General features: G+C 43.7%; 2 protein-coding genes across 2 annotated transcripts; both read left to right on the top strand.

The window, feature by feature from the left end:
• The first annotated feature begins 6,497 nt into the window (after positions 1 to 6,497).
• On the top strand, positions 6,498 to 7,627 carry LOC123272871. The gene is made up of 2 exons (XM_044739883.1): positions 6,498 to 6,748; positions 6,859 to 7,627. Exons 1-2 carry the CDS (start codon positions 6,498 to 6,500, stop codon positions 7,625 to 7,627), a joined length of 1,020 nt encoding a protein of 339 aa, XP_044595818.1.
• A 5,437-nt stretch (positions 7,628 to 13,064) lies between these two features.
• Positions 13,065 to 14,157, top strand: LOC123272870. Its single transcript, XM_044739882.1, has 2 exons — positions 13,065 to 13,113; positions 13,439 to 14,157. Exons 1-2 carry the CDS (start codon positions 13,065 to 13,067, stop codon positions 14,155 to 14,157), a joined length of 768 nt encoding a protein of 255 aa, XP_044595817.1.
• The last annotated feature ends 2,972 nt before the right edge of the window (positions 14,158 to 17,129 follow it).

Below are 17,129 nucleotides of genomic sequence, written 5' to 3'. Positions count from 1 at the left end.
CGATCCAAGAAGTCAGTAAACTCAGCAATTGAGAGGCTAGGTAGTGCGTAGCAGCTGTAAAAACGGATGCCATCTACTGATGCTGCTACAAAGCCAGCGCTGCCATTGGTAGCTACACTCTGGAAAGGGAGCTTACCACAAGCCCAGATCACAGCTTTCGTGGTGATATCCGTCTCCTAAGGTTGTCCAGCTAAATGTTTATATGGCTCCGATAAAAGCACAACGTCGAGCTTTAATTCCCGTACTGTCTGCATAAGCAGGTCATGCGCAGCTTCGCAGTGATTGATGTTAAGCTGCAGTATCCTCATGTTCGTTTATTTGTCAACTTCTGGAGTGCTTCTTGGAAGACTGGGCATCGGCCAGAACCAGACCGGTGAGCAGTGTCCTGAGAGCCAGGTTTTTCTGCACATAACGCACATTTCACTTTATTTGGGCATTGAGCAGCTTGATGATCTGTTTGCTCACATTTGATGCAAAGCCCAGATCGGTCGACTTCGCTTTTACATTGGGCAGTAGTGTGCCCAAAGTGCCAGCACTTATAGCATCGTAGTGGTGTCTTAACTGCTCTGACACGGCAATTTACCCAGCCAATCCTTATTTTGCCTGTCTTTCCGAGTATCTTCTGCACTATTGCTGCTGGCAATCGTACCGAAGCAGTTTAAGTACCTCTGTAGGCCGGACGAATTTTAATGACATCTTCAGGTATTTCGTAGTCATTTCCAGCTGCCTTTTGTAAGGCCTTTCGGACATCGTCTTTAGTTGTTTCGTCGTCAATGTTTCGGATTTCAAGCTGTTCCTCTGGGCCTTTACAGATGACTTGAGCTTCTTCTTTAAGGTTGCTCTTGATGGTCTTCAGCAAAGCTTGTCCTTTGTCTGCGGTCTTTCTGAAAAGCGTAATGAGCATATTCCCATCATTCGTCTTTTGAACCTTGTCAACGACGTCACGGGTCTGATCTGGTGGGACATCTTTTTTAATCCGACGCAGTATCTCGGCATATTTTGCCTTCTCAACGGGTCGAATAATTAAGGCATCTGGTTTGGTGAATTTTCGCGGTTTTTTCCGCTTAGGCTCCAGCCGAGATTTGTTTACCGGTTGTTTTGGTAACCGCTCTCTCGCTTACTCCTTCTTCTCCTTCTTGGATTGGACCTTTTGCCATTCAGTCACCTCTTTTTTTTCGGCGTTCTGCACTGCCGTGTTTTTCGGAGGGCTTGGTTTCAGGTCCTTTTTCTTTACAACTTGGCTGATCGTTGGGTCAGAAGAAGATCGATCTTTTCTCTTAGTTGACTTGCTGCTAGTTCTGCTTCTGTCTTCCGCGACTGATTCACCGTCACCTTCGGCTCCAGTGTCCATTGCTTCTTCATTCACGACAGTTGCTTGAATGCTTCTCTCCGGTGTAGTGCGAGAAGTGCATCCTACTGTTAAACGCCATTCTTCATCAAGTTTCTTGAATCTCTGGAGAGCATTGGCAACGCTGGTCGTCTTGGTCTTAATCTCCTTGTGGATATTGACCTTAGATTGGATGAAGTCATTTAGCTCACTGGTCAGCTTTTCAAGGCGTTCCAACGTTTGCGACCGCTTCATTTCAGCGCTTGCTTCAATCGCTGCTTGTTGGGCATGAGACCCGTTTTCACTATTGTTGTTTTCCTGAATTTTACTCATACTTTTAAATTCACCAGCGCATCGTACGGAGTGGAGCGGGTTGTCATAACTAGGAACGGGTGTACCCTCGGAGATAGTACTCCTACCCCAGTTCCCTGAGGCCTAGCTGACAGTTAGCCAGCCCCGGAATACACGGACGGACTAGACTCGCTCGGAGCGGTGAAGATTCCGATCTCTAACACTCACTGCGTACTTCCTGATCAAGGCCCGAAGTGGCTGGCTCCTGATCCACTGCTGCAACTTACACCTCGGCAAAGCAAGCTCACATCAGCCGTGGCCTGCATCGTCGGAAACTACGACACGAGGTTCCGGTCACTCCCAGTGGGTCACAGCAGGGAACGATCGTCTTGTTAGGTCAGTTAGTGTGACCAACCCATTAAAGGGGAGTTTTGTCCACGGGAACGTATTTTATTTGGCTCCTACTCTCTGTATCAGGTACAGCGAGCGTTCTCCCATCCGCTACGGGGAGACGCGCCTGGTAGCAGTTTCTCCTCTGCCCCAAGTGTGTTTGTGTGTGTGTGTGAAAGTATGTGAACCGCTTATAACTTTTGAACGGTTGATTCGATTTTATCGTGGTTGTTGCCATTTGAAAGGGCTTGGCCAAAATTAGATTTTGAGTATGATTTGGACCGATTCGGATCAGTAGATTTTGAGAAATTTTAAAAAAACTAAGAATAAAAATTTTTTTAAATGTGGTTTTTTTTGGATAACTTTTAAACGGCTTTACCGATCGATTCAAAAAAATAATCAGCTCTAGGCAATAAAAAACCACGTCGATTGCCACGAAGCTGGTCGAAATAATTATTGAGCTCAAAAATCTCAAAAATGTCATAAGTACAATTTTAAGCGCCCAATTATGGAATTAGCGGGAAGTTGCAGGAATGGCCTTTAGGGTGAACCGTTTTTCTAATTTTTTTGATTGAAAATTTAATTCTCTACAAAAAAGGTCCTATAATAAAATTACGTAAAGTTGATAGTCACTGATATTATACCAATTTTGTTCTTAAAAATATAATTTTTCAAGATATTATTACTTTTTCAGGGTAAAATATGAATTTTTCTATGTAAATTTCATGGAAAATTGAATTTCTTACAAAATTGGCCTTCTGGTAAAAACTTGAAATACACAGTTATTTAGAAACTGTTAGTTTTATGTTTAGATAGTCACATTTCTTGTTATTTGGAGGCTCTAAGGTAAAAGGTGATTTTTGAAATAGTTTTTTTTTTATAGAACAATAAACTTCTTGCCATAAAGAATCTCAGTTCAAGCTTTAATAAGCAAAGTTTGTATGTAAAATTATGTATGGCATCGAAATTCAGTTGAAAATTTTAGTTTTGGCGCTACACGGTGAAAATTTTAGTAGAGTTTACTATCTAGTTATGGTAAAATTTATTAACTGAATTCGATAGTAGTAAATATTATTTAAATAACTATGTAAACCATCTGAATTGTAGTAGTTACCATCCTGATGGTTACTACTACTATTATGATGGTAATCAGTAATAATAGCTATTATTATTTTAACTAGTTACTACTATTATCAAAACCGTAATTCCTAATATAACCTGATGGTTACAGTTACCATCAGTAATAATAATAGCTACTATCTAAGCTAGTAAAAAATATTAATCATAATGAATCATCAAAATGAATCAGCTTGACTACATGTAATTTTTCTTCTGCATTGAATTAAATGATATTCTTAAAGCTAGCAGATGAAATAAACTCATTGATCTGTTCAAGTTATGCATTCTGTTGAAGAAATTCAATGCACAAATTATCAAAACTAGCAACCTGCAGTCCCTATGTGACTGTCAAGAATTGCGAACTATAATAAATAAAATTTTGCTTAATTGTATAATGATTTTCGATAAAGTGTACTTTACTTTCTTAACTATTGACATTTATAAAGATATAAGATCATCCCGATATTGCTATAAAAGTTTCTTTTGGGTGTAAAAAAATTTTTGTAAAAAGATGAGCCCTTAATATTAATATTAAGATTGTCCTCATCGCATTTTTTTAATTTCCGTAAGAATAACATGGGAAAATTTTTTTGGCTTCTTCTGATTTCTGTACCGTTTAAACGACTGATTGACTCATAATTCTCTGTTTTCATTTTTGTAGAGAATTGAACGTTCTATAAAAAAGGTCTGATAACATTTTTTGATTTGTCCACGCATTCAAAAGTTATTCGAGGTCAAAGTTCAATTTTTCAAAAATTTGATCGAATTTTATAAATTACACCGAAACTGTTGGTTTCAGTGTCAAAATAAGGATCAAATTTTTTGTCAAACATAAATTAGACTTCTGATGAATGTTGACTGTTCAGTGAACAGGCCCAGCTGCGATCAAGTCGCCCCTGGGAGACTCCCAATTTCACTAGCCGCACCTGCCTACCGCTAGTTCCCGCAAAAACTAACCGCCTATGAAAGCTTAGCTTGACTGATCACGCCATGTCTCGGTGGTGTGATTGGCTGATCGCTCCGCTGACATGCGCAATCGGACTTCTTCTCCAAGTCAACGAGGATGAAGACGCATTCTTATTATTATCTTTCGCTTCCACGCTTTCGCTGCATCAAGTCGCCATTAGTATTTCGTTACTTTCACTTTTTGTTAATAAACCGCATTTCGCTTATTTAATAATTTAATTTGCTTAAATTAATTGTTATTAATCCGCTTTAGTTTGTTACAGATAAATTGTGTTATTTGTGCAACTAATTCTCCGCTTTTCCAGTGCTGGCAGTGTGTTCAACTACGTGTCAACCGGCTTCACTTTATTATTCACGCAGTGCTTTATTTATCCGCTTTTATTTAAACAATCCGCAAATTAACATATTAAATATAACTTGTATTTAGTGTAAATAAATTTATAGTGTTAATTTTTAATAATATTTCCGCGTTTTAATTGAGATATCCAGACCAAAACCTGATCCTCCGCTTTCCCGCAATTACATCATTTTACATCTGGTCTCTCGAGCCGGATCAGGCTAGCTCTACCTCAATTAAATTAAATAATTAAACTGCTGATAATTGTGTTGTGAGAGTGAAGTTTATTACCGCTAGGAAGGGTCGTGTGTCAGGGGCATCGCGGAGGACATCGGGTGCTGCTCTTGGTAGTCATCCGGACACTGGTACGCTGAACTTTCCGCCTTTATTAAGACTGAAAACTCGACTTCGGGCCTAAAATAACTTCTATATGGAGAACTACGCAAGATAGTTGAAAAATGCAACTTGTGCTTCAACTGTCGTGTTCCGCACCGCGCCGCAGACTGCAAGACCGCTCAAGATTGCTGAAAATATGGTCAACATCACTACGCATTCATTCAGTTTGGATGCACCAACGAAATCAGCTTTGCCGCAGTCTACATCTTCCGCACAGGCAACTAATCGTTCCTTTAGACCGTTTACAGCGTGACATTAACCGTTGATTATTTCAGATTCACTTTCCGCTTAAGTCTTGCTAGCTACCGCTTTAGTCCAGGTCCGTCTGCATCATGGTAATCCCATCACCGCAAGAGTTTTGATCGATCAAGGCTCAGAGCTCTCATTTATGAGACAGACGCTCTTCAAAAAGCTTGGAGAACCGCTACAACGCGACATGGTCATGCTCACGGGCATTGGCAATGTCTCCGCAGGAAGTTCACTAGGTGTGAGCACAATTGAACTCCATTCGCTGTGTACACCCGCTTCAATGCATGTCAGCATGCATATTCTACCAACACTGACGGTAGATCTTCCATCATTCGTGATCGCTGATCCGAAATGGCCGCATCTTGAAAATCTCAAGCTCGCTGACCCGCATTATCTACAGCCGCGTCCTGTAGACATTATTCTAGGTGCATCACCAGCCGCACAGGAAGAGGTTCCATCAAGTAATTCTCCGCTTAACACCGCTGAGGAAGACGAATGTGAAGTTCACTTCCGTCAAACGCATTATCGACAACCTGATGGACGCTATGTAGTGAGATTATCGCTTAAAGCCCCCGAGAGTCAACTTGGCGACTCTATCAACGCAGCCATGGGGTTACTCCGCAGATTGATACCCACTTGTCGCGAGAAAAAGAATATTCCGACATGTACCGTGCGTTCATGGCAGAATACATACAACTAGGGCACATGGTACGATTTCCAATCAACGACTTGCCCGCAAACGCTAACTTCTTGCCTCACCATGAGGTATTGAAGCTTGATAGCACCACTACGAAGCTCCGCACAGTGTTCAACGGTTCCTGTGCAACATCTGCAGGAATTTCATTGAACGACATTCTACACAAAAGACCCAAAAAGCAAATTGACATCTTCGACGTGATGTTGAGAATCCGCTGCAGCAAGATTCTATTCGCTTCTGACATCACCAAGATGTTCAGACAGATTGAGGTTGATTCGCTTGATTGGCCGCTTTAGTGATTGGACGCTAACTGTCTCAAGACAGTCACCTACGGGACCACTAGTGCACCTTTTGACGCTGTACGTGTGCTCATCCAACTAGTCAAGGATGAAGGACACCACTTCCCGCTAACTGTTGCTCCAATGTACGAAACACGTTACGTATATGACATCTAAGGTGAAGGAGACAACGAACAAGACGCTATAAAGGTTGCAGTGCAAACAAAAGCACTGTGCGCCACAGGCTGCTTCCCGCTTGCCAAATGGGCTAACAATTGTCCAAGACTACTCGCTGAAGTCGCTCCAGAAAAGCAGCTAGAAACACCGCTTAAAGAAATCAGTGATGCACCAGTAAAGTTCCTGGGCATGTACTGAAATTCACACACTGACGCTCTCCAGTTCAAGTACACGCTACCGCCAGAAACACCTAAGACAAAAATCATCTTCATGCAAGATCTGTGGCTAGATAGAGTGTCATGGGACGAACAATTGTCACCATCACTCATTCACAAATGGACTGGATACCGCGAGGATCTTCAAAACATCGAATCCATCCACATTCCACGCTGGAATAATATTGCACCTGGAGCAACAATAGATGCTGATGAGAATACAAAGGTCTCACTTTTGTGTTCAAAAACGCAAGTAGCACCGCTGAAGACCATGACAATTCCACGCTTGGGATTATCTGCTGCATGGTTGCTTACACAACTGATACTTCATGTCAAAGAAGTTCAGTCGCTTGAAAATGTCAGGATCAATCTCTGGAATGACTCCGCCGTGACTCTCGCATAGATTAAAAGTCCAGCAACCCGCTGGAAGACATTCGCAATAAAGTGGAAAAAATCCAAGAAACGCTTCGAGATGTCTCCTGGAAATTTATTCCAGGAAAGCAAAACCCCGCTGACTGCGCTTCAAGAGGTATACCAACGCTAAAACTAAAGCAACACGCTCTCTGGTGGCATGGACCGACTTGGATTCATGAACCAGAATCCTCTTGGCCCACTCTGGAGCCTCCAGCTGACAACGCAACGCATCGAAAAGAACGACAAGTTCTGACATTAGTAACTTGGAAAGCAGAAAACTGCCTGCTCCAACAATTACTATCGCATTACACGCAGCTGTTTCCATTGCTACGGAAGCTCAGCATCTGGTATCGTGTCATCGACCGCTTCAAAAGAGTTCCACAATCTTCGCTGGCCTACCCGCTTACTCCATCAGACCTGGAGCGCGCTAAATTGACCTTGATTAAGTTCACTCAAGGACAATACTTCACTAGAGAGATTCACACGCTTCAAGATGGTGATGGTCTGCCGATAAATAACTGCGTCACCAAGCTGACTCCGTTCATCGACCATCAGGGGGTCCTGAGAGTCGGTGGCCGCTTGAAAAACGCATTGCTGGACCCAGAAGAAAAGCATCCAGCGATCTTACCACGACAGTCACCGCTTACAGAAATCTTGATTGATGATTCGCACCGCAAAACGCTTCACGGAGGTACTCAGCTTACGCTCGCTGACTTACGCAAGAGTGCCTGGATCATTCGAGGCCGTGTTTCAGTCAGATCATTCATATAACGCTGCGCTATCTACACTAGACACCGTGGAGAACGCGCTCAACAGTTGATGGGTCAACTACCTGCCGCACGAGTGCCGCCAACTCGAGCTTTCCTGCATACAGGACTCGACTACGCTGGAACTATCACTCTGAAAACCTTTCAAGGACGTGGAGCAAAAACATACAAAGACTGGATTGCAGTCTTTGTCTGCATGTTCAGATAGCTGTACATCTAGAGCTAGTCACTGACTACACCGCCGCCGCCTTCATTGCCGCTTTAATAGTCGCCGAGGTATCTGTCATACGCTATACTTCTGAGCAAGGCCTCGTGACGTTGTCAAAATTATTTGGCAACGCAGGTAAGCTCAAAGATTCGGGGACTAGATTAGAAGAATATATGGCGAGGCTTCCGCCTACCTCCGAAGAGAACGTTTCCTGGGCTCAAAAGAGCTATACACACACGTATATTTGTCCTACTCCCACCATAGCGAGAACGCAGCCCAGTTCGAGGACAAGGAAAAACCGCCGTTCTCTTGTGTTTCTACACATTCATTGAACAGCTGCAAGAGTTGCGTATAATTGTAAGTGTGTGCAACTCTCATCGACTCCTCTGGCAACTCATTCCCTGTAGGCACATCGAGATGTACTCACAGGATATGAGCAGTATCCAGCGGGGACCACGGGGAGGCGGAGTCGATTGAAGACCATGTTGTTTGTGTGATGTGTTGTGTGTAAAGTATGATTTTACGTGTAAGTGATTGCGTGTGTAGGATGCCCGGGCACTTGTGTTGTTTGTAGTCATTTTCCCTAGCTCATTCTACGGCAGTCATCCAAAGCATTATACTGTCCTCACAATTGTGTGGAGCATATCGCTTGTGCCTAGGCGCTCCGACTCTACCTAGGTGGATGTTTGTTGAGTCTCGTCCCTAGTCGCGTTTTCATTAGCTAGTTGGGTTTGGAGTTTGCAGCACATTACTACTTTAGGACTAGATTAGAAGAATATATGGTGAGGCTTTCGCCTACCTCCGAAGAGGCCGTTTCCTGGGCTCAAAAGAGCTATACACGCACGTATATTTGTCCTACTCCCACCATAACGAGAACACAGCCCAGTTCGCGGGCAAGGAAAAACCGCCGTTCTCTTGTGTTTATACATATTCATTGAACAGCTGCAAGAGTTGCGTATAGTTGTAAATGTGTGCAACTCTCATCGACTCCTCTGGCAACTCATTCCCCGTAGGCACATCGAGATGTACCCACAGGATATGAGCAGTATCCAGCGGGGACCACGGGGAGGCGGAGTCGATTGAAGACCATGTTGTTTGTGTGATGCGTTGTGTGTAACGTTTGATTTTACGTCTAAGTGTTTGCGTGTGTAGGGTGCCCAGGCACTTGTGTTATTTGTGGTCATTTTCCCTAGCTTATTCTACGTCAGTCATCCAAAGCTTTATACTGTCCTCACAATTGTGTGGAGCATATCGCTTGTGCCTAGGCGCTCCGACTCTACCTAGGTGGATGTCTGTTGAGTCTCGTCCCTAGTCGCGTTTTCATTAGCTAGCTGGGTTTGGAGTTTGCAACACATTACTACTTTACTGAAACCTTTTAAAAGCTTGAAGTTACTTTGGGATGTGGCAATCGCACGCGCAACGCTCGCCCACTCCGCGTTCCCACCCCATATGTCCTTGAGCACCTCACGTTGAGGCTCGTACTCATGGCATTCAAGCATTAAGTGCTCCATGTTGTCGACCCTTTCTCCTAACCCATTCTCCCTACACTCGTCGCAGAATCTACTATCCGTATGTTCGTACTTGTATTGGTATTCTCTAAAGCAACCGTGGCCGGTTAGGATTTGGGTCAGCCAGAAGTTAGGGCTGATCCATTTGTTTGTTAGACGCTCTGCTACGTCTGGAAAGAAGACTTTAGTTTCGCGGCCGTTCTCTGATGTATCCCATTGTTCTTGCCACCGACGTATGGTTTCAGTTCTAAGAGTGACAAGGCGATCCTCCGCATCTGGCTGCACGGTGACGTTTCCAAGGGTAGCCTGTTTGCCGATACGGAGGCTGTATCGCGCGCACCGTTCGTCTATTACGAGCTGAATGGGCACTGCCCCCGCGACTACGCAAATCCCCTCAAGCGAAACTGTCCTGTAGGCAGTAGTTGTTGTTATTAGCGCTTGACGCTGAAGTGCTCGAAGATGTCTCCAGTCCTCCCTATCGCAACGGTCACTCCAAGCTGCCGCCGCATATGTGACGACAGGCATAAAGAAACCCTTGTATATGGTGGACATAGCTGGGTATCGCCATCCCCATTCTGCCCGCGCAATACGCCGCATGCGCCCGAATACCCTACTTAGTTTCGCGCGCCTTGTTTTAATGTGATTTTTCACTTTGAGGCCCTCGTCGAAGTGTACCCCTAAGTATCTAACGCTCGATTTGAATTTGACTTTGGAGTCTCCTATCATTATTTTTGGCGGTTTGTTATCGTATTTGGGCTTTCTCTGTCGTCCTATTGCTTCATAGGGGTACGGGCTCTTTTTGTCCTTACGTGGACCGCGATGTACAAATTCGTTCTTGAGGAAGATGGCTTCAGTCTTCGACTTCGACAGCTCGAGCTTTACGGAACAGCACCATTCCAGTATATTATCTACTACTATTTGACTATTATGCTCTATTTCTTTTCTCGAAGAGCCTTCTACTAAGACGAGCAAATCGTCAGAAAACGCAACAAATTTATTCCCGTATTCTGTCAGTTCGAGTCTCTTAAGGAGATCGTCGAACATGATGTTCCAAAATAATGGTCCTAGCACTGATCCTTGCGGGCACCCTCGCGTTGGCGTTTTCGACTCGCTACCAAAACCCCATGACAGCGCGACCGATTTGTCCTCAAAGTAATTACGAATTACAGCGTAAATGTTGCTAGGGCAGCCTCTGGCCTTGAGGCCCTCGAGTACTAATGGCCACCACACGTTGTCAAAAGCGCCAGAGATATCGAAGAGAAGTCCGACCACCAGTCTCTTCTCTGAAGAGTCTACCAATCGGCGCATCTCCACAATTGCATCTTCCGTCGACTTTTTGGCTGTGAAGTCAAACTGTCGGCTCGAAATGTTCCCCTCCGCTAAGACTGTGGTGGTAAGTCGCTCTTTGATGAGCTTCTCGAACACCTTACCTAGACCCAAAAGGAGGCAAATTGGCCGGTAAGATTTAGGGTCATTTGCGTTTTTGTCGATGCTTTTAACTAACATTATGATTGCCCCCTTCTTCCACTCTTTTAGGAATGCTCCTAGCGCCAAACAAGCTTTATATAGCTCTAAAAACTGTTCGCGAAGGATAACCCCTGCGCGTTTAACTACCTCGTTTTCTATCAAGTCCGGCCCCGGGGCCTTCTTGTTTTTCAGTGTTTTTAAGACCTTGTCCAATTCGCGCGGGGTGAACGGTTCGGCGTCCGCGGTGTCAGGTAGTAAAATTGTATTGGCTCTAATCTTCTTCTGATCGGGGGTTTCGTTGTCCTGGTCATCGTCTACAATATGCGTCTCGAGAAAACACCTGGCTGTTTCCTTAAAGTTTTCCGTGGATGCTCCGTTACGATTTAGCGTGCGCATTGCACTTTTGACTCTAACTTTTTCTACGCAGGTTCTGTAAATAGGACCCCACTTTTCTTGATTACCTTTCTTCGTAACGAAGTCCCGCCAGCTGCTTTCCCTCGTCCGCTTTATGTCTGTCGAGTATTTTTTCCGTAGTGTTCTGTATTTGACGCTTAGGGTATTTTTAACTAAATCGTCCCTTTCCCTTTGATATACCCGTCTGGCTTTGTTCACCAGCTTCTTCGCGCGTGTTAATTTCCTGGTCCACTATGGGTATGATTTTACATGGGTTTTCCTACGCGGAATCGCGGCTTCGCAAGCTTCTAAGATTGATTTGCCGAGTGCAGAAGCATACCTTTCCACGTCCTAAACCGATTCCACTCGAAGGCCATCAAGGTTTGTGCACGCACACAAGAAAAGGATTTCGTCAAACTTTTCCCAATTGGCCAACGTTAAGTTAAACCTCTTGGGGTCTGCCTGTGCGCCATCCTTCTCCCCCGACTTAGCTCCTAGAGTGATCTCGATCGGGTAGTGGTCAGTATTCTGCACCCAACTTCTCTTTATGGACCAGCTAAGAATGCTACTCGCGAGTTTAGGCGTGACGAGTGTCACATCGATATACGAACTCCCGTTAGTTGATTCAAACGTCGGACCCTCACTCGCGTTGTTGATTATCTCTGACTCGTGTGCGTCAATAAATTGCTCTAACTTTTTGCCACGCGCGTCGTCGGTCTCGGATCCCCATCTCTCGGATTTCGCGTTCGCGTCCATTGATATTAATACCCGTTTCCCTCTCAGTGCTCGGACCACTTTCTCTAAGTGCTTTAAATGCATGTCTATTTCGTCTTTGTACTGGAAGTATGCCGAGACTACGAAGAACGATGTGTCAGGTCCCATGATCTGAGCGCATACGCAGTGGGTTGTACTAAGTTGTGATAAAACCAGCAACTGGTATTTAGGATTTGTTAAGCAAATGGCCGCATATGGCCTAGACCTGGTTTCGGCAGCAACTTGGATGCCGCAACCGAACCCAGATATTTTGAAACTATTATTACTATGTGCTGCGTATGGCTCTTGTAGAAGAAGAACATCAATACGTTTTTCCTCCCACAACTGACTCGCCTCCAGAGTCCCAGCTTTGTCGTTCCGCAAATTCACCTGCAAAACTCGAAGACCTTCAACCCCCATTCCTTGGGTCGCGTGCGGAGACTTTCGATTCGACCTAACGCCCGGCGCGAGCCTATCTAAGTTTGCCGAGTTCGCGGACCCTCTGAGGGTGTTTTTAGTCGTCCCTAGGCATCTTCGCCGGTCGATGCTTCGCGAGTAAGATTCGGAAACCCCCCTTCTACTTGGATTTACCTCTTCTAGGTTCAATCGCGTGAGTTTAACCAAACAGGGTCGTGCAGCTAGAGGCATTAGCTGTTCTATACGTAATGGTTCCGCGAGCTTACACGAACGCGATCGCGATGCCAAATTCGCGGGCCGGCGATGGACGGGAGCGTCAGATAGCAGCTCGTTCGGAGAATCGCGGTTGGCTACTCTGGCGCTCCGTCGAACGATCGAAAGAGTTTGGTGACCACCGAACGTGGGAGCGTCACCTATCCGAGGCTTTGCCGTATTTTCCTGACCGGTTTATTTGAGTTGTAGGAGCTGGTAACACCTACAACCGAAAGCGCAGTGGCAATTCTTGGTTTGGGGTAACGCATCGAGGGATGCCTTTCAATGTTACCTTACTTATGGCGGGACCCACGGAAAGGGAATTGCTTGCTTAACTATTTTCTCTTAAGTTCGCCCTCACTCCCTTAAGAGAGTCATAGTTACTCCCGCCACTAGATTAGACAGACGAACGAACGAGACTCTTGTAAGGGGGGATAAGTGTTATGGCTCAAACAGGTCTTACGGCTGTACCTCCCCGCATGGGTGCCGCTGGTAACTGGTCGGGTTGTCATTATATTACCGATCAGGCTAACGCAGTCGTTGAATGGGTTGATACAGTTAACTGAGTACGAGGACAGATTGACATTAAATTCAACTCAATTCACATCTGTCCTATGATAGCGTAAATGCTTGAGGGCAGGGTTTTTCCTTGCCAGCAAACTTGGCTGTGTATTTCCTATGTGAGGGTAGGATAGATATACGTGCGTGTATAGCTCTTTTGAGCCCAGGAAATGGCCTTTTCGGAGGTAGGCGAAAGCCTCGCCATATATTCTTCATACGCTATACTCAGATTGTGGAACCAACTTTGTAAAGGCAGATATAGAGCAGAAACGACTATTCGCTGCAGGATCCCGCTCATTTCGAGAATTATCAGTGTTAATCGATCAAGATGGCACGAACTGGAAGTTCAATCCGCCTGGAGCTCCACATTTTGGAGGAAAATGGGAAGCTGCTATGAAATCAATTAAGTTTCATCTTCGGCGCACAATCGGAGACTCGCTGTTGACGCTAGAGCAGTATTCAACGCTACTGGCTCAAATTGAAGCCATCTTGAATTCCAGATCGCTCACACCGCTGAATGAAGATCCTGCTGAGCTGGCAGTACTGACACTAGGTTATTTCTTAATCGGACAGTTACTCAACGCAGTTCCAGAGCCATCGCTGATAGAAGTACAACCCGCTCGGCTCTCGCATTGGGAACAAGTCCAGCAAATGGTCCAACATTTCTGGAAACGCAATTATCAGGACTGCATCCACCGCTACCAGGCCATTTCGAAGTGGCATCATAAACGCAACGAGATCAAAGTAGCTTCAGTTGTACTGATCACCACTGAAGATCTCCCGCCAACCAAGTGGCCATTAGTCAGAGTCACCGCTCTCCATCCAGGTGAAGATGGACAATTCCGCATGGTAACTATCAAGACAGTTAACACAGAGCTAGTACATCCAATTACAAAGCTCTGTGTCTTGCTGCTAACATATGAAGAAGACCATCTTGTCGACGCAGCCGCTAACCCGGGGGAGAATGTTCAGTGAACAGGCCCAGCCGCGATCAAGTCACCCCTGGGGGACTCCCAATTTCACGAGCCGCACCTGTTTACCGCTAGTTCCCGCAAAAACTAACCGCCTATGAAAGCTTAGCTTGACTGATCACGCCATGTCTCGGTGGTGTGATTGGCTGATCGCTCCGCTGACATGCGCAATCGGGCTTCTTCCCCAAGATGACGAAGAAGAAGACGCTTTATTATTATTATCTTTCGCTTCCACGCTTTCGCTGCATCAAGTCGCCATTAGTATTTCTTTACTTTCGCTTTTTATTAATAAACCGCATTTTACTTATTTAATAATTTAATTTACCTAAATTAATTGTTATTAATCCGCTTTAGTTTGTTACAGATAAATTGTGTTATTTGTGCAATTAATTCTCCGCTTTTCCAGTGCCGGCAGTGTGTTCAACCACGTGTCAACCGGCTTCGCTTTATTATTTACGCAGTGCTTTATTTATCCGCTTTTATTTAAACAATCCGCAAATTAACATATTAAATATAACTTGTATTTAGTGTAAATAAATTTAAAGTGTTAATTTTTAATAATATTTCCGCGTTTTCATTGAGATATCCAGACCAAAACCTGATCCTCCGCATTCCTGCAATCAAATCATTTTACATTGACCAACAATTTTTTTTTATTCAATCAAATAAATATGATGCTTTTAAGGAATTTTTTTGCAATATTTTATTCTATTATTATGTTCACATTCATTTTATTAATAAGTTTTGCTTAAAAAATTGCTTATTTATTTTTATTAAATACTTATGATTGAAGTGATTTTTTATAACAATTCGGAAAACGTTGTCGATGGCCCCGAACAACCTGCAATAAATACTGCAACTGTTCTTCATCTTTAATTAGGCAGCAGTTATATTATTCTATTAATGCAACACCCCGTTCAGCATCGTCGTCCGTTACTTTCAAGGTTTTGAAAAATTCCAGACATGTTTTAAAGCTGTCATCATTAGGCCATGTAGAAATATCTTCTTCTATGAAGTCAGAGGGTACATCAAATTTTTTAAATAGCTCCAATGCGTTTTTCGAAACAAAGTCGCTTAAATCCTTATCTAATAACAATTTTAAATTTACGTCGTTTACATGATATTGCTGATCGATCAATATAGATCCCTTTCGAGTGTTAATGGTGCAACATAGATACCGTCGTGGCGACCCCAGGAACCCAACACTATATCCAGATTTTAGTTAATTATTATATGTATTATTTAATGTGTTTCGTTAGTTAATTTTGTTTAAAGTATGTTTTATTATTTTTGTTATTTGTGTGACGCACCCAGCGAATTGGGTATATTCTGCCGGCTGAGCCGGCACGAGAGGGCATTAAAGAGCCGAAATTTTATTGTTTATTTATATCTTTTGTCATTTTTTTTTAATTGTTTAATTAAAGACCATATATTGGTATAAACTGATACGGAATTCGGAATTTTGCCGATAAAATCCGATGAGGGAAAATTATTTTGCCTCGGGCGTTTCGTTTTTTTTGGGCACAACGAGGATTGTTTATTATAATTATTGTTAAGTAATGATTATTTATGTTTAATTTTGGTATGCGCTAAATGTCCGCCCGGATAGGCTCGAATTTTGGAGAATCCAAAATCATAAGAATAGACCTGGAGAACGCTGTGTAAATTATTTTAGTGCGCCGTAGAATAGCTGTAAGAACGCCCAAAATTATTCTAAGTCCCGGGCAAAAATTTGTATGGAAACGTATTCTGTTGAAAATTGAAGTAATCTGTTGAATTGATTGAATGCATTTGATATTTAATTTTCAAAGTGAAAATTAAAAACTTAGAATTAATTGACGTTTATCGAGCTTCCAAACCTGGCGATAGGTGTCTAAAACGATCCTTCCGTTTCGTTGCAAGTGACTTTTTGGAAAAATGATAAAGTCCCAAATTTATCGCGGAAGAGAGATCGAGTATCACTGAGACGATTTTCCCTGTGGAGGCTATCCAGAAGGGAAAACGCTAAGGACCTCAAGTTACCCAGAGTACGACTGTACCAAGGTAAGTGGAGCTCATCTCTTAGGGGTACTACGGACTCCCCGTACTCCGACCTTCTGTCAGGGTGCGGCAGGTGATCATAGTCGAGTAGGAGGGATCGAGCTGGAGGCTATCCTCTCGATCTTTGGGAACGGCGATTAGGAGGTCGAGGAAGTCGGCTAGATACCTCGACTTCGGGGACCTGGGGGGCAGCACCGCGGGAGAAGGGAGCTGGAGACTATCCTCTCGTTTCTCCGGGGGAATCCCGAGTAGGAAACTGACCCACTAGCGCCGCGAACTGGATAACGCGAATTTTGGAAACTCCCAGTCGGTCGGTAAAACAGAAAACGATCATACTAAAAAGTCGGTAAGCAGGTTCCTGTTTTACCATTAGTCGGTAAAACAGAAAAATACCGGAAAACGCGGATTTGGACGAATGAGTGTGACTACCATTTTGTAAAGGTGATAGGAGGGTGTTCTTTTCACCACAATGTTTAATTATTGTTACTAAATAAAAGATTTCTATTGTTTCTTCTATTACGTTTAGTTCTGGTTTATTCGGACAATCCCCTGTTGACCCTGGACATCGGCGAGCTCTAAATTCGAGCCGGGGATTTTATTGATATTGTCTAGTACGGTCTATTCCAGGACTTTCGGATCATGAAAACTAGACTCGGTTTAATTTAACTGTTTAGATAATAAAAGGGGTTAAAATCCCTTTTATCACGAATTTTACCCGTTACAATGGCATAAACCATTTTCTCTCGAATATAGATCGGAACATTGTCATCAAATAATGAGATTGTGGCTAACTCGTCATTTAAATACCACAAATGTTCCTTCATCTTTCTGCAAGCTTCTTGTGACACCGACGAGTCAATATTTTTATTTAAAATCAAATTTTTCATCAACTCTAGATCTCTGTAAGGTGCCAGAATAGCAGATGTTGCTGAGTAC

Source organism: Cotesia glomerata, linkage group LG10 (genome assembly GCF_020080835.1).
Source record: "Cotesia glomerata isolate CgM1 linkage group LG10, MPM_Cglom_v2.3, whole genome shotgun sequence".
NCBI classification, from domain to species: Eukaryota; Metazoa; Arthropoda; class Insecta; order Hymenoptera; family Braconidae; genus Cotesia; species Cotesia glomerata.
The sequence above is the reverse complement of the archived record's forward strand: the minus strand, read 5'-3'. Positions and strand labels throughout refer to the sequence as shown.

Excerpts from the sequence above, each read along its gene's own strand:
- LOC123272871 (XM_044739883.1), top strand. The coding sequence starts at position 6,498 with ATGCAAGATCTGTGGCTAGATAGAGTGTCATGGGACGAACAATTGTCA. Across the intron at positions 6,749-6,858 it reads TTGGGATTATCTGCTGCATG|CAACCCGCTGGAAGACATTC; the intron begins GTTGCTTACACA and ends TTAAAAGTCCAG.
- LOC123272870 (XM_044739882.1), top strand. The coding sequence starts at position 13,065 with ATGGCTCAAACAGGTCTTACGGCTGTACCTCCCCGCATGGGTGCCGCT. Across the intron at positions 13,114-13,438 it reads TCCCCGCATGGGTGCCGCTG|ATATAGAGCAGAAACGACTA; the intron begins GTAACTGGTCGG and ends TTGTAAAGGCAG.